The 26,974-nt window shown below is 44.3% G+C and overlaps 2 protein-coding genes across 4 annotated transcripts in view; both read right to left on the minus strand.

The window, feature by feature from the left end:
- The window catches only part of POLQ (DNA polymerase theta), a 95,524-nt gene extending 92,300 nt beyond the window's left edge, over nucleotides 1–3,224 (minus strand). For 2 of the 3 annotated variants that reach the window (XM_019476340.2, XM_014603882.3), the window contains exon 1: nucleotides 3,089–3,217. In XM_019476340.2, coding sequence (XP_019331885.2) covers nucleotides 3,089–3,161 — 73 coding nt within the window. In that variant the 5' untranslated portion in view covers nucleotides 3,162–3,217. Of the gene's footprint in view, nucleotides 1–3,088 lie in introns of all 3 variants that reach the window. The other variant, XR_009459009.1, reaches the window with a different exon arrangement.
- A 2,894-nt stretch (nucleotides 3,225–6,118) lies between these two features.
- On the minus strand, nucleotides 6,119–26,692 carry METTL16 (methyltransferase 16, RNA N6-adenosine). The gene is made up of 9 exons (XM_014603995.3): nucleotides 26,484–26,692; nucleotides 26,148–26,347; nucleotides 22,590–22,730; nucleotides 19,827–19,942; nucleotides 19,149–19,291; nucleotides 13,749–13,818; nucleotides 8,736–8,825; nucleotides 7,670–7,843; nucleotides 6,119–7,570 (listed from the first exon to the last, which is right to left on the minus strand). Exons 1-9 carry the CDS (start codon nucleotides 26,681–26,683, stop codon nucleotides 6,962–6,964), a joined length of 1,743 nt encoding a protein of 580 aa, XP_014459481.2. The 5' UTR covers nucleotides 26,684–26,692; the 3' UTR covers nucleotides 6,119–6,961.
- Between the last annotated feature and the right edge of the window lie 282 nt (nucleotides 26,693–26,974).

The following is a 26,974-nucleotide window of genomic DNA, read 5'->3' on the forward strand; positions in this document are numbered from 1 at the left end:
AACCTAAAAATCACCTTGCTGGATCAGACCTGTAATGCATGTAGTTCAGTGTCCTATGTCCAAGAGAGGCCAGGACCAGACACTTGAGAGAAAGATGCAAGAAACCATATGGCAGACAACTACATAATAACATCTTCCCAAAGAAAGCTTTTTCCTTGCCCCAAATAATGAACAAGCCCTGAGGCACAAGGGGTTTTACATCTTCCAGGAATCTTGCGTATGCTTTTAATACGTACTATCCTAGATCTGGATATTCTTACCACCCATATGTATTTCTGAATTCTCTCACGTTCTGCTAAGCTCTTAGCCTCAGTGACTTACTGAGTTCCACAGGCCAACTGCACATTGCATGAAGCAGCACTGCCCTTTGCAGGAGTTTGCCACCCTTTAATTTCTGGACCATCTCTTAGTTTCCAGATAACAAAAAATGGTGACAAGAATCCCTGATCTTCTTTTCCTGTATCATTCATTAATTTGTAGGCTATTATTATATCATGAAGGTCCTGAACTTTTTCAGTCTTTTTTCATATGAGAGGTTTACTTTCTCCCAAACCATTTTCAGCACTCCCGCTAAACCCCATCAAACACCAGCATTTGATTTGGAAATGGGGTTGCCTGTATTGGTCCCAGGCTCCAGTTGGGGGTGCATCAGTGATTAACATACATTGACACTAGACAGCTCCCTGTACTTTGCACCCTGTTCCTTACACAGCTCTCCTTTTTTTGACTGCTGCTGCTACACACTATCCACTAAATCCACACAGCAATCCCACCCAGATGATTTCTTGACTTGTTCTACCTGAATTTAGAACCCCCACAGGCACCCGAGTAGAAGCACAGGCCTGGAACGGACCAGGATGATCCAGTCCAAACCCCTGCAGAGACACAGGATGGGCACCTGTCTGTTCAAGCCACTCTTTCCAAAGCACACTGCTCTGCATTTGCACACGAGTGGCATCCAGTGACAACCCAGATGCCTCACTCCATTAGGTCCCTCTCAAATTCTTTATAGCTTTCCTGTGCTCCACAATCCAAGCTCATCTTGTACTGAGTGCCAACCCGGCTGCCACTCCTTTTTCCAGCTCATTCACAGGAGTCACACACTCCTCCCCTTTGGACACAATGGAAACGGGAGGGGGAGGCTTTATTATTACTTCCTGTTGTTACGAATTATCATGGTTGTTATCATCAGCGATTGTTGTTGTTATTATGGTTGTTATTATCAATCACCAACCATGGTTGTTATTGATTATGTATTATCATGGTTGTTATCATCATCATTAACTGCTGTTATTATTATGGCTGCTATAATCAATCGTCAACTGTTGTTGTTGTTATTAGGGTTGTCATTATCATCTACAGATTCTACACCAATAGATGCTGACTTGTATTTTTGCTGAAGAGTGGGGCCTCAGATGATGGACATGTGCCCCCGCCCCCAGTCCCCCAATGTGTGGGGAACAGGGGTGTATGCACAGGCAATGTGTGGGGAGGCAGGAGGGGGCACAGGTGATGCAGTGGGGGAGGCACGTGCTCCCTGAGATTGTTGCGCCTACAGTGGGGCACGGGGCCAGAGCTGGGCCAAACCAGGCCAGCTCTGGGCAGGAGCTGCTTCTGCATGGTGGGACCCAGCACCAGCAGGAGTGCCATGCTGCCATAACTTCCAAGGTGAGGCGCCACTTGCCCACCCAACAGCAGCAGGGGCACAACTCCATGCTGCCGCTGCACCTCATCTTGCCAGGTAGTGTGGTGCTCCCTCCGACACCAGGTCCTGCCTGCATCTCTGCTGCAGCCATGTACCCTGCTGTGGACAAAAAAATCTCAGGGGGCAAATGCCCTCCTGCTGTGTTATCTTGGCACCCCTGCCTCTCGCTGTCACATTGCTTGCGCCCCCCCCACCCTTCTGCCGCATTGCCCGTGCCCCCTCACCACCCCATAGACTTACCTGGAGGGAGCTGTGGAAGCTGCTTTTGAGCTGTGGGAGCTGCTCTCCACCACTGTTTAGCTGCCACATGCATGTGCATGCACACAGTATGCCCTGCCTCCAACTGCCTTCCCCAAACCACCCCCCTCTCCCTCCCCAAGCAGCCCCTTGCAGGCTGGAACTCTGCCAGCCTTTCCTGCGTTTTTCTCCCTTTAATGTGTAAAAAATCCACATTATTCCACAATGAACAGAAAACCCAGATCCCTGGCTTCTGTCATTGTTCCTAAGAAATATTACATAATTTCCCTTAGGTTTTAGCCCTTACGGCCCTTTTCCCGAGGGGGCAGGGCCCTCAGGCTCCCACACACTCGGTGTCTATGTCAACACAAATTGCTGTTACTGATTATTACAGCTGCCACCATCACAAACCATAACAACGACAATAGTTATTACCACCATCAGCTATTGCTGTTGTTAATTATGGTTGTCATTTTCATCAACACGGATTACTGTCATTGATTGTTATGGCCATCACCATCACTAACCATAACAAGTTATTACCACCATCAACTGTTGCTGTTGTTATGGTTGTCCTGCATCAACCCCATTGCTGCTGTTGATTACAATGGTTGTCACCATCATTAACCATTCTTGCTGTTACAAGGGGCATCATCCTCATCATCCGTGATTGCTATTGCTGTTGTTACCCATCACTGCAGTCCTCATCATTGGTCCCCATGGCTCTCTCTATGGGTGTTACCCGTGCTCCTCACCAGCTCATGTTACCATTACTATCCCTACGATCACCACCAATAACTACTGCTCACAACAAGCCATGGCTGCAGTTATTGCTGTGATTTATTCTTCCAGCGCTGCCACGCTCTGGGGTTTGGGCGTTGTTTTAATGTCTACTCTTTGGAAACGAGAAAAGCATAGCTCTTTTTATATCTATATAGGTATATCTAGCTATTTATCTATCTAGATACACACACACACACACACATATATATATATATATATATATATATAAAGAACTACGTTTTTCCCATTTCCAAAGCACAGACGTTAAGCACAACGCCCAAACCCCGGAGCGTGGCAGCGCCGTTCTTCTTAACACCGCATCCCGGCTGCTGCTGTCCCTGCCTGGGCTCCCCCCATCCGTACCTGAGGGGCTGGGCCCGGTGGGGCTGAGCACAGGCCGGCGGGGCGGCGGCGGAGTAAGCGACCGCGCCGCCATGTTCGCGCCGCGCCATTCAAACCGAGCGCCGCCGCCGCCTAACGAACCATAGAGCAGGCGCCAGCAGGGCCAGAGCGCCCTCCCCATCCCGGAAGCAGAGCACTACAGGCGTGGAGGTGGGGCACCGCTCCTCAAAGCCGGGCGGTAACCATAGAGGCGGTCATAGAGCGCCCCCTGCTGCAGGCCACGTGAAAGGGGGGGGTGACGCGGCTAGGTGCGCAGACGCAGTGGCGCGCTACACAGTACGGGGCAGGGCTGAGCCGGGCCAGCTGTTAACTGGAGCACCCCTTAGCAGGGGGAAGGGGGGCACTGGCGAGCTCCCCCAGGACCATGGTGGTGCAAATACCTACCTTTGCTCCCCGTGGAAAAGCAGCCTGGCATTCACGGGGCAGGGGGAACTAGCCCCTGCAGCTCTTCTGCTCCGGGGCCCTGAGGGACATCCACCTTATAGTGCCACCAGACACAGCACCCTGGTCCAGATGTGCACAACTTCCAGCTACACATTTCATTTTCTCACCCGACGACCAGGAAACTGAGGTTGCATCTATCCCAGCAAGCCACGTCAAGGGCCATCAAACTGGAAGGACATCAAGAGCGTGCTACAGGAGCAGAGGCCCCAGGCATGAACACCACATGTCCCCGGAGACTGGGTGGCACATGGTGACTGTCCGCAAGCAGTGGTGGCAGCAGCCTGGCAGTGGCAAGGAGGGAGCTCCCACAGGCGCTGCTGCCACTTTTTGCACACATTATCATCCAATTTTTGGTTATTCAGTCCGGTATACAACCGGTACCTGTCCGTTAGCAATGTGTCTGTCTGAATGCTCCTGCTCTCTCTTCTCTGGTATGGAAAGCAAGTGCTTTAGGATAGGGACTATATTTTTTATTAGGTGTTAGTAAAGGAGGAGTCTATACGCAGGACTCCTAAAAGTACGGCAATCATGCAAATGGAGACCACAGGCTGAATGAACAATCTACTTCTCACCTGACTAGTCATTCAGGTCCTTGCTTTTCCCTCCACCACCCAAAGTCACAAGATGTGCAAGTGAAGCAGCATTTGGAAGCTTGTCTTTCTATTTTATCTTTCTTATGGATGAATGTAGAAGCTACACTCACGTCACCAACACTGCTGAGGAATCTATGCACTACCACAAGCAGTATTAAAGCACCCTGGCTTTTAACTATTTTTATTAACAATTCAGTGAGCCAAAATAACCTCTCAACATCTTAAGTCTACAAATAACATACACCCAGCAGGAAGCATTATTTCAACATGCTCCACCTTTGCCAGAAGCAGCTTTTTGCAAGTTCGGCACAGAATCTGAGAATTGCTCATGTATACCATCTATAACCCACAACGGGATGAATGGACATATTTTCATAAAACATACAATCCACTGCCAATTATCAATAATGAAACTATTAATAAAGCATTATTTACACTGGTTGAGGGGGAGAGGGGAATTTGGGAATCAAACTCTCCTCCTGCACAAATCTCTCCAAATGAAACTCTCTTCACTTCTAACATAGGAAAATAAGTTATCTTTCAAATCTACAAAATGAATCCAATAAGCCAGGATGTAGATGCATTGCATCTCTTCCAAGCAAGTGTTTTCTTCCATTTTACTTTTACTGTATATGAAAACAGTATTAATTTCACTAGCATTCCATGGAGCTTCCAATGAATCATGACTATCAGGCAATTCACAGATATTTGGGAAAGACAGAGCATGGTGACACCTCAATTTCCTTTCAGTATGTCACGCTGGCTGTTAAATTTATTTGGATTAGGTTTTGTTCTCATAGCTTGTTGGGTTGTAGAACATCAAATCCAAGGCTGTGTAACTGTTTACCAGTGGTTCAGAAACCGATAGACCAAATTTAAACAACAGGTCACATTTCTCTGGCCAGTGGTGGTGAAATATGCATCATTTCTATTAAACTCTCTAGAACCCTTGACAAATAGGGCAAAATATTCAAAGGTGTTCTAGAAGCACACACCAGAGCAGTATTTACTGACAGAGGTATCATTTACCTACTTCCTGTTCATGTGGATTTCACATTTCTATCCCGGTCCTAGGCTGGGACAATGCAAGTATTGTTGCAATTTGATTCCTGCTCCAAGACCTCAGAGTCCTCCATGAACAGACCTGTGGTGTCACACTGCATCGTCTTTTATAAGCCGTATCTGCAGCACCTGCCTCCTATGCCCTGTAGAAAGTGTTTCTGCATCGACAGAGGTTGTTGTTTGAGCGGTCTGACTGGTGAGTAAGGGTAATAAGATCTGTAGTACTCCCACAAATGCTGTGAAGACTCACCATTGGCACTGACATGAAAAAAACCCAAACAAAACAAGAAAAACTGGAAGCACAGTAGTTCAATCCAGCTCTGCAGTTTCTGTATAGATCGGGTGCTTCAGCAGGGCTTTTTTGATGCTTTTATCTAAAGCTGATTCAAGCAGTCATTATATAAAAGCGCCAAAAAAGCCCCACTGAAGCACCTGATCTATACACATGTTGGGTGAGGCAGGTCAAACTAATGTGATCTCTCTTTTGGGCATGCGCTGTGCTCAAAGTGGGGGCACACAGAGTTTAGCAGTTTTGTTTTGTTTTTTCCTATGTCTGTAAGCAGCCTATGAGATTAATCCAGCCTAGCTCTATGCAATTCCTACTGTGCCTTCACATAGGGTGACAGGGTCTTAGGATCCAGCAGGAATCAGGAAACACCAGTAGTACAAGCTTAACCGCCTCCTAGATCTACAGAAGAATTATAAAAGCACAGGGTTTTTGCAGCAACTGGTGTCCCAAATTCTGCAGCTGAAACCTAGCACCCATCAGAATGTGAAGCATTCCCACCCATTGGCATCCCCTACAATGAAGTTCTGATCTGCAGGAATAAAGGTCATTCCTTAATTTTCCCTTCATTAAAAAGAAATTTGAGTTTAAAGTGAAACTACATCCTTCAGGAACAAGAGTTTAATGCCACATTTCAACACATTAGGGCAAGGAATGCCATGCAGATACACATACACAAAGAGACATGTGCCACAGTTAAACTCCATTTGACAGGAGTAATCTCTCAAATAAATGTATTTTATTCTTTAAAGCCCACTACTTGCATATATTCTCTGCTGCTTTGTTTTATATGAGCCAAGTAACTCATACCCGATGTTTACAGAGAGTTTCCAATGCCATTCAGCACAACTACTTGGTGCTTGCATGAACCTGGCATTTAGGGAACTGATGCCTCTTCTCAATCTGTAAACCAGAAGGCTAAATATTTTGGGAAACAAGGAAAGGTGCATCTTCCTATGGAGCCTAGGCTCTAGAGGGCAACACATATGAAGAATATACACATGAAAAAGTTCAGAACAAAACTCGCCTTGACATAGTAGTACTGGGAGAAAAAGAATTGTGTTGAAGATCGTTTCTAGTTAACAAAAAGCAGAATGAGAAATGCATCCCTTTGTCAGATTAAAGAGACCCAAATCAGCTGGACTGTTGCCATCTAAAGTTAGTCCCCTGTCGCTACTAAAACATGCTTCAATCTAACAGTCAGAACAGTGTAATTCTGTTACAGCACTGCACCCCACTCCTTTCCTGATCATGTCATATCCCCAGAAAATCTCTGCAGTTAAAAAAGGCTCTGTTTAAAAATAAAGTTGACTTTCATCTGAATTTGGAGTTTTCTTCATTGTAAGAAAAACTGTGTTAGCATAAGATTTTAAGCTATTAAAACCAAGTTTACAAAAATCCAGAAGTGCTTGATTCTGAATAGCAGAAGTACTGTATTCTGAATGAGGGCTAACTACCAACCAGCCGAAGAATTTGGTTTCTTAAGTAGGTGCACAACTGGTTCATCAAGTCTCTGTTCTGTCCTTCAACCCAGTGCATCTCCACTAACACATCATCCCCTTCTTTCTTCAGATTCATCAAACACTTAAAAAGAAAGCGCCCACTAGTTCCTTGGGAAGTTTGTCCTTTTTCAGTTGTTAGCTTGCCAACATCATCTGGAATACTGGACTCCTCCTCGATATTACTGGAGTCTTCACTCACTAACACTGCTTCCACTTGCTTTGTTTCTGTGTCCTCTTCCATGAGGTCCTCGCTGTTTTCATCTTTTGCAGGAGAATCTTCACTTTGCTGGTCAGTCTTGGTTGAGCTGACATCTTCAAGTGTCACAGACTCTATTTCAGAACTTTCAGTCTTTTTTTCAGAATCTAAGCTCAGATTTTTTTGACTGCTTCTCTCCTCTTCCATTGCTTGCAGGATATCTTCAGAAGCTCGAGGAAGTTCTCGTAGTTGTCTTACTCTCTCTCGTTTCTTTCTTCTCAAATGAATCCAAGAATTTTCAATGGCTGTTAAAAAGAGACTAACTTCACCTTTTGCAGATGGAGCACTTTTATGCTGAACCTGTTACAGGAAAGAGCAGAATTTCACAATTACAATTTACAAAAAACGCCCATCTAGAATTTACTATACTGTTCCCACATGTAACACTTAATGTTGTACCTTCAGATCACCAAGTATTTTTTCTATCCATGCTGTAACCACAGCTATTGCTTCCACAACATCCCAGCCCATTGCTAAAGCTTTGCTGGATAATTCTTTGATTGTAGATGCCAGGACCATAAATGTAATCGGCTTCCGAGGCTTTTCTAATTTTCTTCTTTTAGAGGGAGGCGACTACAAAAAAAAAAGAGAAAAAACAGTGAAAACACAGAGTACTGATGGTCTTTGTGTAAGTCAATATTAATGTGATGGCTTTCACACACAATGCACAAAAGAAGCCAACTGTCACACCCATGTCTGTACTATAGCATGCATTTACTGACATGGCTTGTGCCTCACACTACTTTCACAGAGAACTTTTAAGACAGCCTGAAGAGGCACATATATTTTAAGCTGGCCTGCTGCACAGGGATGAATTTTATCCTAAAGTATTAAAAACCTTTATGGGGTCCCTTTGGTTGCCATCTGTTTCAACAGGAAACTGTCAAACATGGCTCTCAGTACTGCACAAGACCCTCTAATATTACAGCTCTGATCTTATACACATTGAGCCTGTTCACTACTTCTCTCACACTCAGTTATTGCACATACTAATTGTATGAAAGACATTTGGCCCCATAAAAGCAAACGGTTAATTTAGGTAGTAATCAAAACTTCAGTTTTACCGAGACATGGAAGCTGTAAGACACTGACAAAGTTGCACCTTAAACTGGAACTCCACAAAAAAGGTAACCTGAACAAATTCCAACTCTGTTCAAAAAGTGGCTTTTTTTGTTGTTAAATCCATATTTAGGCACCTAGAAAGAAGTGACCCACTGAAACCCAGAGACAAGTTTTTCTGACTGGATTTCTTTCTAGAGAAGCTGGGGTTCAAAAGAATTCTCAAGTAACAGTTGATTACTGGTCCAGTAAAGGACTAATACTGCCCCAAGTGCAGGCTTGCACTGCCATGCAGCTCAGACCATTGTTTTCCCCACCCAATCCCTAAGGTTGAAAGGAATAGTGTAATTGTGTTGTAGAGAAATGTAGGTGGCCGTGAAAAACAAACCAAACCCCAAAGGCTTACCGGCACATGTACATCATCATAGAAGCTCCATGCCAGCGCCCACCTCATGGTACGGCCTTGACAGAATTCAGTGTGAGTTACTTTAGGAACCTACAAAGAGCAACATAAAATTTCAAGTTAAAAAGCTGTCATTCTATTGTACACACCTTTTCACAGACAAAAAGCACTGTTAATATAACAAATTAAGGTTGTCCTATGTGTTATTCACCCTTCTAGAATGTGAAGGTCAGTAATACAAAACTTCTGGAAACTGGGAGATAAAGAGTTATGGTTATATTGGTGCAAGTCTTAACTCTGCCCTTAAAAGAAGGACTGGCCGTTATCAAGGAATAACGGCCACAAGTTGTTGGAGAGTAGGTTTAGATTAGACATCCGTAGGAACTACTTCACAGTCAGGGCGGCTAGGATCTGGAACCAACTTCCAAGGGAAGTGGTGCTGGCTCCTACCCTGGGGGTCTTTAAGAAGCGGCTTGATGCCTACATGGCTGGGGTCATTTGAGCCCGGTTTTCTTCCTGCCCAGGCAGGGGGTCGGACTTGAAGATCTACAAGGTCCCTTCCGACCCTACTTTTATGATTCTATGATTCTGTGAGAACCAAATGTGACCAAAGCATGTATATTTGCACTTCACCTCTGCAAAAAGTGCACACCCCTCAGGGAAAAGGGCACTTGATAGAAAACACAAGACAAAATCTTATGAATAAGGAAACAGAACAAGAGCTGCCTTGTCCAGCACTCAGAAATACTGAGCTTACTCCCCACAAATACCCTTTTCACATTAAACCTTGCACATGCTTACATCCATGGGATTCCATGCTATCAGTTTTACAGTTGTGACAGTTGTTGTCCTCCTAATGCTGGAAAAATATTCCCCAACTATCCATGATTAATCTAGTGAATTGGAGATAGTTCACCTCCCAATGACTTAACAAGCATCTGCTTCAATTAGCTATGGTAAATAAAATAATCAAATCATAATTCAGTTTTCTGATGTAGCTGCAAAATTAATCTGAAAAAATATCAAAATAAATCACTGCTTTAAAATGTAGTGCGTACCTTCTACAAATGAAATCTACATCTATATCTGAGTTGTAAATAATATGTATTAACATTATATCAAACAACAAAAATGCACTTTTTGTAGAAAACAGTGATTAAACCAAGGCCTCCTGACCAATTATTTAAATTCTGGTTTAAATCAATTTGATTTAAATCAAATCCACCCTGCTATAAGGCATGATCAACTAATTAACTGCACCATAAATAGTAGCAAGGCTATATGTGCAGTTGTCTGGTGGCATCATGAAGGGAAAAACCAGCCAAAAAGGTGTTCCACAAAATATATGGAACATCTTTGTGGCTTGTTTGTACAGTGCCATAACTTGTATGTGTAGCACCCAATGCTGATACTGTCAATCATTTGATGATAGAGGTAGTCATTGGAACTGGGACAACCCTGGTCCCAATGCTGAAAGTGACCTATTAGGAAAGCAGTTTGCCAAGTTAAGCGCATGTTTTTGGACATTCCTGTGCATGGGGATCCCAAAATCAGAGAGCTTCTGCCCAATCCTGGGGTGTGTGTGCTGGGACTTTTAAAAGTTGTGCGTGCAGTCCACGAAGGGGTTAATCAACTCCCCCTCTACAGCATTTGCAAAACCGTGTCCCAGGCTCCCTGCTGGCACTGGCACATTTGGGATCCCTGATCCCAAAATTCGTGCTTCCTGCCACATATGTGTGACATGACAGGAGACGCAATTGTTGAAATCGGGGATTAGATCCCATTGAGCTATTAAGTGAACATGTGCCAAACCCCTGAATGGAAGCAAACTTCCTCTATAAAAGAAGTGTGTGTGCAAGTACTCTGAAGCACATACAGGGAAGCTCAGACCTTTCCAGAAAGGCAACAACAACCAGTTCTCAGACCAATGACAAATCTGCAAAGCTGCTCCAACTAATCAACCTCACCATTACATATAATTACACATAACAAGGAATGCAGCTGAGGGTTCATGTAGATAATTCCCAAGGGCTACCAACAGCTCTAGGGCCAGAGTGAAGGTACATGCCAATGCAACCTTAACTTAGCATTCACCAACTGTCAGGGAATAGACACCTGATTGTCAGCAAACTCAGTATTCTGGAAGGTCACGAACCACCACAGACCACCCTTAGCCCTGCCTTTTGCGTAGCAAAGGCAGTGTTGTAGAAGTGCTTGTCATATATGCAGCCAAAACACTCCAGTAATACCACCAAACCTACAGAACACTCCCATCAGTAGGTCTTAAAGCACTGGATATTGTTATCCATAGTCGACACATATGGAAATGAGTGATGTTAAGGCCACCCAGCAGACTAACAGCAGAACCAGGAACAAACCCACACATCAAGTCCCAACCCAGTGTCCTCTTTAGGTCACCCTGCTGCTATGTAGTTCTGATGCAGAGTCATCCCCCTAATCCTGTAAACATTTCCAGGCATAGTTTATTTCCCTGTCTCAAATAGTTTGAGCTCCTTCATCTTGACCTGCTGTATGAAGGCTAAGTGCACTGCAAATACCATCCCTGACAGAAGTGGACTGGCAATGTGCCTTCCTAGGTTTCTCAAACTTCTACTAGGATCAGGTAAGGCAAGATGAGTGGGCAGTAACCATCTTTTCTGCTGCCCTTTGTGCCGCCCTGCCAGCCAGCACGTTCCCCGTCCCGGATCAGTGGCCCATCCCCCTCAAGGACTGCTGACTCCCACTGGGGAACCAGCATTTTATTTTTATTAAAGTTTTTTTTTATTGTTGACTTCACAGACAATCCTGGATTTCACGGTGTCCGCAAAATCCATGAAATCGTAATGTAAGACAATCCCTAGTCATAATAACAGAAGGGGAAGAATAGGATAAGAGCAACAAGGTAACAAAACATGAGACATAATTCTTAGCCAATCATAACTCACCATCAGGCCCAGGCATTAAACTGTAACAATATAGCAGGTGAGATTGTGAGGACAGACTTGCAGATGGCCTCATGGATTTCAACCAAGGACATTTCCCATTCACAAGAGAGAAAAATGCAGAAGTATTTATCCTGAAACTGGCATCACTGGTCAAGGCAGGAAACAACTTCATGGTAAAAGCTCAGAGAGAGGGGCCTCTAGAAGAAATTGGGATCGTACCATGGAACATGGGAAGCTATAGGGACTTAAAAGCAGGATGCCTGAATGACAAAGTCAAAATGATTTTGATGGCAGCCAGCTGAACTGATAAGAGAACACCTGTAGGCATCTGGTTCAAGGGAGGAGGATACTGAGTAGTTGAGATCCAAGATGATCAGGGCTTAAGAAAAGTTTTGGCAGTGTGAGTAGCGAAGGGAAATCAGGTCTTAGAGATGCAGCCTGGACATATAAAGTCAAGAATAGTCAAAGATGAAGCCAAGATTATAAATTTGAACAACAAAAAGGATAGTCATTCTGTCCACAGCAATACAGGAATTGGAAAGAGGGGAAGGTTTTGAGGGAAGATCAAGCATTCCATATTAAGTCACGTTAAGTTTTACTCAATAGCTGAACTTCCTCAAGGAAGTGTCAGAAAGACTAGTTGAAATTTTAGTATGAATAGATAAAAATTTGACCATTTCAGATACAGTGCTCAAAATATATTTATACATGAAATCATTGAAAAATAAAGTATAAAGAGAGAAAAAGAGGGAGCTGAGGACAGTTCTAAGTGACACACATCCCAAGATGGAGAAGAAAACCTACTGTACAAGATATCAAAGGAACAATCAGATATGTAGGAGGAGTGATCAGATCAGTGTCAGAGGCAGCTGCCTAGTCAAGAATAACAAAGAAGGAGTAAGTGGCCCCCAATATTTGGCCAAGAAGGTGTTATTAGAGGCTTTAGTGGTAGCCATTTTGATGAAGTGCAAGAGGTAAGAGACATGGAAGAGTAGCATTTCAGGACAGACATTGCCAATTCTTATCTGAAAACTCAACTGTGTTCCTCCAGGACTAGATCTTTGCAGTCTCCAGCAGCTTTAACTGGCCTTGTATTATAAAAAAATCCCAGAATTTAAAAAAAAGGATAACTTAAAATGCAATGGAAACCATGGATTCCATCATTCTTCATATTTACTGCCTCTACCCCATAATATCTGAATAAAAACAAAATCCATCACCCTGATGGAAACTTCTGCCAGAAATATTTACATCTATATCTGGTACCTACCCCTTGCTAGTGATGGTATGTAAGCTGCAGTATCAGAAAGTGAAAAGATTCTGTTTCTGCCTTCCTCCCCACCACGTGGAAGTCCTTACTGCAGGACAAATAAATTGAATAAATACAGAAATTGCCAGCCTCTGCTATTTCTAAGGAAACCCACTGAGATAAGATGCTGGTTGGAAGAAGCAAGAAGGCTAGTGCTTAACACCCAAAAAGCCGATTCACTGTTTAGTAAATTAACTGATCACCTGGGGCAGAAAATCAGGCCTCTTAATGTGTGTATATAGTCCTTCTCATACTGACTTCATTAGTATACAAGAGTACAAATTAACTGAGAAATAACATAACATCACAGGTAACTCAGCCAATGGCACTATATGATCTAAGCCACCACCCCTGGCTTAACTATAAATTATTAAAAACTTTGCTTAATTATTTTATAAGCAAGTTTCTTCAAACATAATTGAGGGACTAGTTTTCAATTTCCTTTAACTATGAAGTGTCCATATGGTAAGTCAAACGTGTCAGCCAGAAAGGCAAGGAAAATTAAGGTCCTAAAGGAGTTTAATAAGTTCTCAACAATTAATCTGGTAATCAAAGAGTACGTTCTGAAAAAAATAAAGAGGACACAATATCTCTTTATGAGAGTGAATCTGCTCCAAGTTTAAAACTCAGAGCTAATTCTGCCATAATACAGAAGCACCTTTCAAAGAACAAATTAATATTAAATGCCAGGGGTAGGTAATGCACACAGAAAAGTTCAAGAAAAAGTATATGCAAACTTACTATGTTTAGATAAAGACTTACCCCCTGGATACGAAGCTCTTCCTTTAATGGAGCTAAACTGCATTTCTTTCCTAGCATGCAGCTGTACCATCTGCAGACAACAATTTACAATCAGTGCTTTTTAGAAACACAGATCAAATGAAATTAGCAACTAACTTCAAGGACCATTTCCACCAGAAATCTAAAAACATCATTGAAGAGGAATCCTCTCCTGCTGAAATTGTACAATGTGCCCACATGTACAATATGATTTTGTCAAATGGACCAAGTTAGGGACCAAGGAAAGCACTGGAAAAGAAGCTTCCATACTGGGATTTTTACAGCATTAAAAGTTAGATACTAAGCTTTTAAAGAGCATCTAATTAGGCAAGAGTCCCATTCTGTGAGGCGACTCCAGTGGTCTGGAAAAATGTCAACCCTTAGCAATCACTTATTTTAATAGTTCAATTTTTACTTTAGTGTGTGAAGAGAATATAATTAACTACAAACTACATGCTTGTGTCAGAGAACCAGGCCTACTACCTAGAAATTCCACCCAATGAAAAACCAGTGTGAAACTGTTTCTCTCAATTCCCAGCTCTCTAAACCCCACATCTCAGAAAGTAGGATGAATTTGTTGAATCGCCTGACTATCCTGGTAAAGAGCAGAAATTGAGGAAGGTATGCATCTGTTGACATAGCTAGCTGAAAACATCTTTTTTAGTTAGCCCAAAATCTGGAATAGAATTAGTACAAATTCTTGCTGAGTTTTATAGGAAGTATGATAAAACAGAAGTAAAGTAACCGCCGGAACAGTGCAAGCGTCCTCCATGAACCTGCGTCCATCAGCACTGAAGCCTTGCTCTTGAGAAATCAACTTCAATGGGTGGGCCACTGCATCCGGGTGTCCAAGAACCGCCTCCCTCGCCAGATGCTCTTTTCCCAGCTCTCCACTGGCCAAAGCTCAAAGGGTGGCCAAAGGAAATGGTACAAAGACTCATTCAAGGTCACCCTCAAGCACGGAGGCATTGACACCAACGGCTGAGAGAAGTAAGCTGCTGACCATTTGGTTTGGTACCACCTGGTCCACTAAGGTGCACACCACTTCGAGGCCCAACACCTCAATACTGAGGTGGAACAGCAGCAGCGGAGGAAGGAGGAGGAGATGAACCTGGGGCTGTGAATCCCACTCTCCTGAGCAACAACATGCCCCCACCCTCCTTGCTGAAGAACGTGTGTATCCAGAATCAGGCTCCAGTCACCTGAGGACCCATATCAAGCCTGACAGACATCATCCTCAACTTCGAGGGACTGCCGACAATGACGACAAGACTAGCTTGGTTGATAGATTGCAGACCAATCTCATTACCTATCATGTGCAATGGTACAGGGAGTCCACAACTGTCTTGAAAGAATCTAGCACTATGTCTTTATCTCACAAACAGCAGTGAGGACTTTCATCCTACAATATAACCCATTACCAACTGGAAGTTAAATATAATTAAAAAAGTTGACACGACAGCCTCCAGTACTAACAGCCAATACATTTTTGTTTTTTCTCTGCATTTGGAAGAACATTTTTTATTGCATCACTCTCCTCTGCAAAGGAAAGACTAGCAAGCTTAATTTTCTTGTCTATTAAGGAATTGTTTCTACATCTGTTTCTTGATAATATGGTACTACAAGCAATTTTATCAGTTCAATCAGTCTCCAATTATATCACTTCTTTCCCTGTATAGTTTTCCTCCTAAGGAACAAAGCTGGTACTACCTGAATGTCTGCAGTAATTAGAACTGCAGCCAGACACATAAGAATTACCATAATCTATTACAGACCTCCCACCCAAAGTCCTGAGCTAGACCAGGAGTTTGCCCAGGAACTGGCTGAGGCAGCTTGCTCCAGGACCATGGTTGTCATGGGTGACTTCAATTACCCGGACATCTCGTGGGAGGATCGCTCAGCAAAATCTGAGCGGTCGCAGAGCTTCCTCTCGTGCGTGGATGACCTCTACCTGACTCAAGAAGTCTATGGGCCAACGAGAGGCAAAGCGCTGCTCGACCTGGTGCTGGCTACTGGGGAGGACCTAGTCGGCGACCTAGTGATCGATGGGAAGCTGGGTGACAGCGACCACGAGCTGATCACCTTCACCATCCGCCGAAAAGCTGGCAAGTCAGTCAGCAACACGCAAGTCCTTGACTTCAGGAAAGCCAACTTTGACAAGCTCAGGAGGCTTGTCAGTGAGGCCCTAAGGGACCAAGACCACAGGGAGAGGGCAGTTCAAGAAGAGTGGTTGCTCCTCAAGGGAGCGATCCTCAATGCACAAACTAAGTCTATTCCATCTCGGAGGAAAGGCAGCAAGAGGGCACAGCAGCCCCCCTGGCTCTCCAGGGACCTAGCAGACCTCCTGAGGCTAAAAAGAAAGGCCTACAAAGGATGGAGGATGGGAGTCACCTCCAAGGAGGATTATTCTGCGCTGGTCCGGTCCTGTAGGGAGCAGACCAGGAAAGCCAAGGCTGCAACTGAACTCCAGCTAGCTTTGAGCATCAAGGACAATAAAAAGTCCTTTTTCAGATATGTGGGGAGCCGGAGGAAAAGCAGGGGCAACGTTGGACCCCTGCTGAACCAGATGGGGCAACTGACAACTGACGCCCAGGAAAAAGCCAACCTATTAAACAGGTACTTTGCGTCGGTCTTTCATCAGCCCCATGGGATGCCCGTGCCTGCTACAGGGCCGGGAAGTCCGGGTGAGGGTGATCCCCTGCCCTCCATTAATGCTGACTTTGTGAAGGAACATCTTGAGAAGCTGGATACCTTCAAGTCAGCCGGCCCTGACAATCTTCACCCCAGGGTACTCAAGGAGCTGGCGAGCATCATAGCCCAGCCTCTAGCGCGGATCTTTGAAAACTCTTGGCGCTCTGGTGTAGTGCCCGAAGACTGGAAGAAGGCCAACGTGGTGCCTATCTTCAAGAAAGGGAGGAAAGTGGATCCGGCTAACTATAGGCCCATCAGCCTGACTTCTATCCCGGGGAAGATCTTAGAAAAGTTTATTAAGGAGGCCATCCTTAATGGACTGGCCGACGCCAACATCTTAAGGGATAGCCAGCACGGGTTTGTTGCGGGTAGGTCTTGCTTGACCAACCTCATTTCCTTCTACGACCAGGTGACCTATCACCTGGACAAGGGAGATGAGATTGATGTCATATATCTTGACTTCAAAAAAGCCTTCGATCTGGTGTCCCATGATCGTCTCTTGGAGAAGCTGGCCAATTGTCGCCTTGGGTCCTCCACAATCCACTGGCTGGAAAATTGGCTCCGGGGTCGGACCCAGAGGGTAGTAATTGATGGAAGTCACTCATCGTGGTGTCCTGTGACCAGTGGGGTCCCCCAGGGCTCTGTCCTTGGACCCATACTGTTCAACATCTTCATTAACGATGTGGACACTGGAGTCAGAAGCGGACTGGCCAAGTTCGCCGATGACACCAAACTTTGGGGCAAAGCATCCATGCCAGAAGACAGGCGGGTGATCCAGGCTGACCTGGACAGGCTCAGCAAGTGGGCGGATGAGAATCTGATGGTGTTCAACGCCGATAAATGCAAGGTTCTCCACCTTGGGAAGAAAAACCCGCAGCATCCTTATAGGCTCGGCAGTGCTATGTTGGTTAGCACTATGGAAGAAAGAGACTTGGGGGGTCATCATTGACCACAAGATGAACATGAGCCTGCAATGCGATGCTGCAGCTAGTAAAGCGACCAAAACGCTGGCTTGCATCCATAGATGCTTCTCAAGCAAATCCCGGGACGTCATTCTCCCCCTGTACTCGGCCTTAGTGAGGCCGCAGCTGGAGTACTGCGTCCAGTTTTGGGCTCCACAATTCAAAAAGGATGTGGAGAAGCTTGAGAGAGTCCAGAGAAGAGCCACGCGCATGATCAGGGGTCAGGGAAGCAGACCCTACGATGACAGGCTGAGAGCCCTGGGGCTCTTTAGCCTGGAAAAGCGCAGGCTCAGGGGTGATCTGATGGCCACCTACAAGTTTATCAGGGGTGATCACCAGTATCTAGGGGAACGTTTGTTCACCAGAGCGCCCCAAGGGATGACAAGGACGAACGGTCACAAACTACTACAAGATCGTTTCAGGCTGGACATAAGGAAGAATTTCTTTACTGTCCTAGCCCCCAAGGTCTGGAACAGCCTGCCGCCGGAGGTTGTTCAAGCGCCTTCATTGAACACCTTCAAGATGAAACTGGATGCTTATCTTGCTGGGATCCTATGACCCCAGCTGACATCCTGCCCTTTGGGCAGGGGGCTGGACTCGATGATCTTCCGAGGTCCCTTCCAGCCCTAATGTCTATGAAAAAAATAAATTGTGATATTTTAAGTTGCTTTAAAAGATCTCAGACTTACCTCCTGCTGGTCTAGGTTCCTTTACTTCCATTATCATACTTCCTATAAAACTGCAGTCTAAGAAATTGTTTCTTTTTGTAAGAAAAAATAAAAAAAAATTAATGCCTCAACAGGTCTCTAGCCCTGCAATCAATGCAGCTCTGCATTTTTAATCTCAAGACCTTCAAGACAGAAAAAACATTTTGGCAGTGCCTACATGATGTGCACTTCTAATGCAATACTCTGGCTCTGAGGGCTAATAATTGCCAGAGGTATGAACAAGGGAATAGCAAACTAGAGAAAGGAAAACAAATATTACCTCTCTATAGGCGACTCGCAAAACCAGTGAAATATATGGACATTTAATGTACAAAGTCTCAAGCTTATTAAAGGTTGCAGAGAATTCAGAAGATCTACAGGCATCATTTACAGTTTGGAAAAAATCATATTGCAGTGGACAAATCCATTTAGCGTACTAAAGAGAATGCTTAGAAGTGGTATCATCATAGCTTAGGCTCACTTCCTTACGTAGGGAGAAGGCAGCTGGTGCTAGAGGGCTCTAATCTAACAGATAAAGTTATGCTAAGACCTAATAGCTGGAAGTTTTAAATCAGTAATGTTCAAGATGAAAAGGCTGCATGTTTTAATTGTAACAGTAAAAGAGCATATTATCAAGGGATATGGTAGACAGCTCTTTCCTGTGCGTTTTTAAATCGAGGCTGGATGCCTTCAAAAAGGGGGCGGGGGGTAGGGAAAGTATTTTCCAATTCAACTACAGATTGCTGGACTACATGAAGTTCATTGGCATCAAGTGTAATGTATTAATCTGAAAAAGAAAGCATCTATCAACTGCTTTATTTTATGTAAACTTTGTAGTTCGTCGATGCGATGCAGGTTCATGTGTCAAATGAGTTAAGCTATCTCTTTGGAAAATGGCTATTAAGAGAAACAAAAGTTAATTTGCCACGTAATTGGATTTTCAGACAAACTAAGATATTTTGCAGTAGTAAAAATCAGTTTGAAGCAATTTCCTCCAGGGGGAAAACGGGACCAGTTCTTACCGCAATCTCTTTTTGAGCTGCAGACTATCATGGATTATTCTTTTTACAAATTCTAGTTCTCCTCCTTCAGCCATGATCTCAGTAATCCCCCCAGTGTTTACAGAGCTGGGAGGTGGGCGTCGAGGATTTCGAGAATTTACACCCTGGGCAAAAAGATCAAGCATTTATTAGAAAGAAAGTCATTCCCCTCAACTGTCTGCCAGGTCCTAAAGCCATCAAACCAACCGCACTCCCCACATAGAGTAATGCTTACACATTTTTAAGATCAATGTAAGTGTAACATTTTAATATTACACCTCTACCACCAGATAGCAGAAGTCTATCACAGCTCATTCCCATTTTTTCAGATGGGATGGCAAAAAACATCTTCAGCATCAGCAGAGGTGAAGACTTGCAGAAAAGTTGCATTTCACTGAGCATTCTGACACAGCATTCTTATTTCATGAGTACAAATTCTGAACCTTTTTAAAAAGTCCCCGTCATTCTTTTTCCCACCACAACAATGGGGAGGATGAATTTAAGATGACCCCACCCCCCGCCACCCCCCCGCAATAATCAGATTTAATATGTGGAAAACTGTAATAAATTTATAATCCATGTATAGAATCTAATTATAGGGGGTCATTTTTGATTCGGGTAACTATGGTATACAACATATAATCTGTAGACATACTATACCTGAGCTTCCAGCTGGTTGGCAAAAAAGGGAGGATTACACATGCAAAAATCATAAATGATCTCAGATTCCTCTTTTAGTGCATCCATTAGAAGCGTCTTCTGTGGTACTTTAACCACTAGGAGAAAAAGCAGGTTTCTTTGGTGAGGAACTAAAATTAACTTCAGTATCTTATATGTTAATTATAGCCTAAATCTGTCAAAAACATATACAAGGCAGAGCAAGCATTAACCACTCTCCATTGCAAATGAAAGCTTTACTCTCTCTCATTACAGGAACATATGTGAACAGGTCTTTCTTACACATGGTGTAACAGAATTGTTTTGCAGCAGCTATAATTATAATGAAATCTTAGATGCAACTATAAACCCAATCCTTATCCCCTCAAAAATTAGCACAATCTGTTGGATCAGTTGCAAAATGATCATCTAGATGAGAGCCAGAGGTAGAATGTTTACAAAATATTAGCTGCCAATTGGACATGAGGTTCCAGAATTACTACATCCAATAAAGCTGTTCAAAATTTGAACATTTTAACTTTTATGACTATTTAAAAAAGGAAAGGATGGGAGGAGAGAGAGGAGAGCCCTAGATTAGCAGACTGTCCTGGCTGAAGCATACTGCACAACATCAAACTTTACTTGAAATTAATTCACAAGGATCAATCAGAAAGCAATGTCTCCTATTTATTCCCCTTCGCTAAATATTATTGAAAAAAAATATTACAACTGCACAGAAAGTGTGTATATCAAGGTGACTGACGGAGAACGAGACCATGTTGATGTGCAAATGTTCTGTGCAAGTTTAGTACCAAACTTACTTGAACGTAGGACTAGGCTTTTCTACCCTGTTCAGCACCGGGAGGGTGGGGGTGGGGGCACAACCACTAGTCTTAGAATTGAGTACAGGTCCAGCTAACAGCTGCTATGGCTGGGAAAGGGGCACAGGAAGCGCAAAGGAAAAGGGCAGTGGGGGAAGGGGGAAAAGGGCAGTGAGGGGGACTGCCAGGAAATGGATGAGCAGAGTGAAGGGGCACAGGGAAAGGGACACGTGGAACAAAAGGAAATGGGATGGGAGAAGGGACACATGGAACAAGGGGAGTACAGTGCAGCAGGGAGCCGGAGCGCAGTGAAGGGCAAGAGCGCAGGAGAATGGTGCGGATGGGAGTCGAGGGGAAGGGACACATGGAACACGTGGAAAGGGTACAGAGGAAGGGGGGTGTGGAGGGGAGGGCAGGGAAAGGGATGGCAGGGGGAGCCCCACAAAAGATAGCCCTTTCAGCCAATCAGCAGCAGAGGGAGGGGTAACCATCTTGGCTGCTCCCCTTTGTGATGGCAGCTCCCCCTACTGGCATGCTGCAAGGCTGGGCTGCAGCAGTCACTGGCTCCCACTAGGAAGCCAGCCTTTTATTTTTAGTAAGTTTTTTCCCCCCGAGAGATTCCATGTAAATTGCAAGGACCACTAGTTTTTGCAGTGATCATGGAAACTGCTTTTTTCCATGGTTTCCGAGAAAACTGCAAAATCGTGAAATGAGTAGTTGCTTGGTAATATGAAGCAGTGGACAATAAAACAAAAGAGGAGATATGCCTTGATTTTGGCCCTTATTCTTAATGCAAGTAGCACAATTACACCTAAGGAACATAAAACAGGCTTCAAAGTATTAGAGAAGCTAGATGGTTTGTTCTTCATTAGCCTAGTATATAATATTTTCCAGTGATGGAAAGATTCATTTTCATCTTAGTTCTTCAAAGGAAAAAAAGACCACAAATAATCATTTAAGTCATTTACTTCATTCTTCCCACAGAAGCATATTCTATCCAAACAAGTTCCAACACCACCTGACCCACGACAACTAATGCTCTCATTAGAGGGAGCCAATCTAATAATGGCTTCTCGTTGTTTGAACTTTGTGCCACAGACAGGTAGGTTTCTAGGTCAAAGACATGTTTTATTAATCTTAAAAAAGGGAGAGGTTTAAGATAATCTTACTGCCAGCATATACATCTGCATGCTGACATTTTTAATTAATAAATGTATGTCTTGTACAGGGAAAATACTGGGTCAGTGACTCTTAGTACATTTCCCAGGCCATTTGTCTGGAGGAGAATATAGACATTATTTAGCCATTCAAATATGGGTGTATTTGGCAACAGACAGGCTTCTAGAATACACTTCTTTAGATACCTGGTAGGTGTAAAAGATCTAATTTTCAACCAGTAGTTTAGAGTTCTTAACTGAGCTAAGGTACTCACATTTATCAGAGTGCGTAAGCCTCCCAACTGTAGAATTACGTAGAGAGAAAAGCAGCCTTAAACATTAATTAGAAGCCTTTCTGGTTTTTGGATGCACCCTAGGGTCACCACCTCAGAGTTCTGCTCTATACAATAAAATGGACTCTACCTTGAATCTACAGACCTTTAGTGCTTCCAAAACTACTCTTCTATCTGTCTGCTTGTAAAAAGATAATACTCCACGCAAGGGTTGTAAATGTTAGAGCAAAACATTTTCTACGTGCTTATTCCAGCTCATATTTTTGCTAAAGTAGATTCCAAGGTAAATGAAGACACCACTTGTAGTTTCTTTTCCTATGAAAATCAATCTTGTTTCCCCCACCAAAAATACCTTGGTTTTCACTCAGCATCCAATTAGCAAAAGCAAGAATTCTCAGTTGTCACCAAACATGGCAAATACTTAGCTATGTCTGTTTAAAAATAGAAGTGGAAACATGGACGGAATTATAGCTACTTATATTTATTCTATGGTACCTTTTATAAGATCAGATAAATTATTCTGTTCCACATTTTTCTTTGCATAATTGAAGCACATATCATCCACTTCTGTTGCAAGGAAATACCAGCCATTCAATGTGGCTCCAAGTAAAGGGTAGATGCATGATGCCCCTGTACCTGCCAAGAAAGAGATGTAAACAAAAATCAATGAAACTAGAAAATTAAAGTTTACACAAATTGCCATCTTTTGGTACAATATACATGTTGTTATTACTGTTCATAGCAATCAGCTTCAAGAGAATGCTAACCAATATCCAACCAACCTGACAACGAGAAAGTAAATGCCTTTGCTTTCCGATTAAAACAAGAACATTTTCAAAGACGCATTTACTTCATGGAAAAATCTCACCTATTCCAGACATAGGAACCTCAGTCAAGGACTGATCAAGCTAACAGGACAGAGCCCAATTCACACACTAATGACCAAGTATAATTCCAGTCTATTCAGAAAGCGTAACTAATTTATTACAAAAATGTTTCTCTTCTGTATTTCTCAACTGAACTAGTCATACACTTTATTTATTGCATCAAACATGAGAACTTTTCTGTTCCTTCAAATATGGGTTTTTTTCTTGAAGGTTTGACAGTCTGAGGCTCAGTATAACCTATACAAGAAATGAGAACAAAATACACGCTTATTTTCTGATAAGAAAAAGAAGTGCATCTTAGTAATGGCTGGCTATCTGAATACAAAGTGACTGAATTGTACAATATACAACCATCTGGATGACACGTATTACTCAGTTACTAATAAATATGCATAAGTCAGTTTATCTGGCAGGACACTGAGCCCTCAAACCAATATTAAATAAAATGTGTCCGTAATACAAGAAAGATGGTAAGGGAGGACTGATGTCTTTCACCAGCAGAACTGGATATTCTGAGACAGTACTTTGGAATCAGGTTGAATTCTTTACTTCGGTGATAAGTGTTACCCCTACAGATTTTTATTCACACACACACACACACAGACACACACGGCCAAGCAAGCAGGTCGGGGAATACAGAATTATTTCCAATACAGTGGAACAACAGAAGTACTTGAGACAACCTTTGGGGGAGCTGTTAGACAGTACACTCAGAGATTTCTAAAAGAAGGTAAATTTCAGAAAAAGCGCATCTGAAACATATGTTAACGGGGGAGGGGGCAGGACAGAACCAAAAATTAACAAATGTCAAGAATACATTAAATTCACTTAAAAAGAAAGAAGGCAGTGGTCACTGAAGTTTCCAAACCGGAACTTTGTCAAATTCTAGCATTTTAATATTTCAGCTTCAGAAAGCTTAAGCAACAAACCTCTGTCAAATAAAATGGAATAGATATACCTAGGGAATCCACTTTCTCCTTTCAGTTTGATAAAGAATTTCTTTCACTCAGATTTACCTACACAAAATAATTCTTCCAAAGAAGAAATATCTACCTAAAAATGAAGATTAAAAAGGAATAACAGAGCTAAACTAACAAAAGGCACCAGTTCAGAGAACTTCTATTACTTCTACAGAATCCTTAAAAACATTTTAGAAATTAAACCCCATTTTTCTTAGATGTATATGCAAAAAGAGTTCTAGCTGCTGCCACGACAAGGAGAGCCTTTATTCCCAAACGGCAGCAAACATGTAAATTAATCACTGTTTAATCGTCTAAATCTCTGTTAACTGACTGGTTTAAACCATAAATAAATCAACTGAAACTAGAGATTTCACTGCTGGCAGATAGTAAGAGAACATTAACCTGTGTACATTTGACCTCACTTAAGTAATACAGCATACATGGCATACGGCAGGCTTATTCACCAGCCAAAGAATTTCCTGAAATGCAGAGGTCAAATAATCCTGAAAACCCTGGGACTGAGAGCTTTTCTTTTCCCAGCCATGTCAGCTGCTGCTGTCATAACAGACTCAACAGTACAACACAGACATACAGAAGAGTAAAGTGGCTCAACTGATGGACCCCATCAAACACAGCTCTGAATAAGTATGACAATTTGTAATGAGAAATAAACACCTAGGTACACGTTAAGCATGACTGCTTAAATAAAAGGAGCAATCAGCCTTAGTGAAGTGTGAACATCTCAGCTACCCTGTTCCAGCAAGACCTAGCCCAAATCTTTAAATTAGGTTAAGCAGTACCTTTTTATAATATAAAAATCAACAGGATTTGCAAATGGCTTGTTCTACCTAAATAATTTAAGTAGCACTATATGTGCTTATACCCTATTTTAATCTCTATACACAGAAAACCTACTGAATAGATATAGCAAACAGATCTAGTTGTATTTTCTTTGACTTCTAAGTCCCCTTTCTACTTTAGTCCCTGAAGAACTCCACATCAAAATCAATTGAGATTTAAAAATATATATATGAGCTGGGCTCTTATCATCAAATGCAAGCAACCTCCACTTAATGTGGAGGGCTGAGGAGAAGCAGTGAGCAGGGCCCACACTGCTACCCTGGAGCCAGAGCCAGTGGCGGCCCAGGGCTAGGTGGCAGGAGCTTGGTGCCAGAGCAGCCGGCAGGCGGGCTAGGAGGAAGCAGCGGCAGCAAGAAATGGTGAGTGGCAGTGAGTGGGAGGGTGGACACAAGCACAGAGCACACACCAGTGCCTCAGGGACCAGCAGGGGCCCACAGCAGGGTGAGACGAATTATATTTATTTACATTAATTCCTATACGAAATTGGGTTTTGCTTAATGCTATTCCAGTTAATGCTTGTTTTTTCCAGAACCAATTAACAGCACTAAGCGGGGGTTGCCTGAACACGTAGGAGTTGCAAGCTAAATTTCCACCAGGCAGGAAAAAAAAATAAAATCAGCAAGCTGGGAAGCAGCGTGATTAAAAAAAAAAAAAAAAAACCTTAAGCAACATGAACTAGAACAATGGCGCTCAAACTTTTGGCCCTATGGGCCAAATGAGTAGCATAGACCCTGGGAGGCCAGCACTGTGCCCTCCTGCCCGCCACCCACTGGGATTGGGCCTGGAGGGGCAGCACTGCTCCCTCTGCCCCCTGTATAATGGGATTTGGCCCTGGGGACTGGCACCACCCACATCCAGACCTGTGCACTAGATGCAGTGCACAGGGCTCACCATGGGTCCAGAGATTTGGCAGCAGTGGTGCAGTGCCACCGCTCTCCCTACCCTCACATGTCCAGACCTGTTGGGAGCCCTGGGGGCCAGATGACATGGCCCTGAAGGCCAAATATGGCTGAATCAACCCTGAACTATTCCTTTGAACATGGTAGCAAACGACCTTAAAAGCAGGCAGCCATCTGGCATGCTGCCACAGGGCACAATTCTGCATAAAGAGAAAATCTAAGCTTGAGAGAGTTCAAGACTGGGCCAGACCAAAAGTTCAGCTTAAGCAAGTGGCATTTGCTCATCTGAACCAAGGAGATGCTTGAGCCTGGGGAGGAACGCTCCGGCCTACCAACACTTGCAGGCACATTTATTTCCCCAAACTGTCCTGCGGGCATCAGCAGGTGAACGGCAGAACCTCTCTCCTCCTCCTAAGAGCGAGCAAGAGGGGGCACAGCGGGTACCTATGTCAATGCCTCGCCGCACAGCCAGCCCCTCGGCGCCACATGGCCCCACCAGGTCTTCCACCCAGTGGATGTAGTTGAGCCGCAGCGGGACAGTGGGGATGAGCCGCTCCAGCGGGATGTCAATGGCCAGGCCGAAGTCCTCGCGCAGCAGCGTGCAGGTCAGGGCGCGCACCGCCTCCGGGTCCTTGAAGTTGAGACTGCAACGAGGCACCAAGGCAGTTGGGGGGGCGGGCACCCCCGCGCTAGCCCCCCCCCCCGCCTACTCCGCGCTAACTCCTGGCCACAAGCCCTGTCCCTCCCCTCCTCCCGCGGGCCAATGGGAGCGGCGCGCACCTGGCACGGCCGGCCAGCGTGGTGTGCACGTGCTGGCGGAAGGCGGGGTACTTGGAGGCCAGGTACGCGAAGTCGGGCGGCGCGTCCTTGTAACGGTTCCGCGCGTGCATCGACTTGTTCAGCGCCATTGGGGGGACGCAGCAGAGCCGCGGGAAAAGAGTAACGGGGTAGCCCTGCGGCGAGGCAGCGCTCAGGCGCATGCGCGTCTCCCGCCATGCACCCCGTTGGGCCCGCCCCGCCGGCCAATAGGAGCGCGCGAGCTGAGCGGGACGTACCACATTGCGGAACAGAGTGGGAGGCTAGTGTGATGGCCAATAGGAGACGGGATGTACCATGTTGCGGAATGCAAAGGGAGGCGGGGGGAGGCTCCGAATCAGCCCCGCCCACTATAGCGCCGTCGCCCCGGCTCAGCCTGGGAGCGGGGCAGTGACGCAGTCTCCCCCTCGAGCGCTTCCCAGTGGGCGCTGCAGGGGGCGCACTTTGGAATGAAA

Source organism: Alligator mississippiensis, chromosome 1, assembly GCF_030867095.1.
Source record: "Alligator mississippiensis isolate rAllMis1 chromosome 1, rAllMis1, whole genome shotgun sequence".
In the NCBI taxonomy this organism is placed as follows: domain Eukaryota; kingdom Metazoa; phylum Chordata; order Crocodylia; family Alligatoridae; genus Alligator; species Alligator mississippiensis.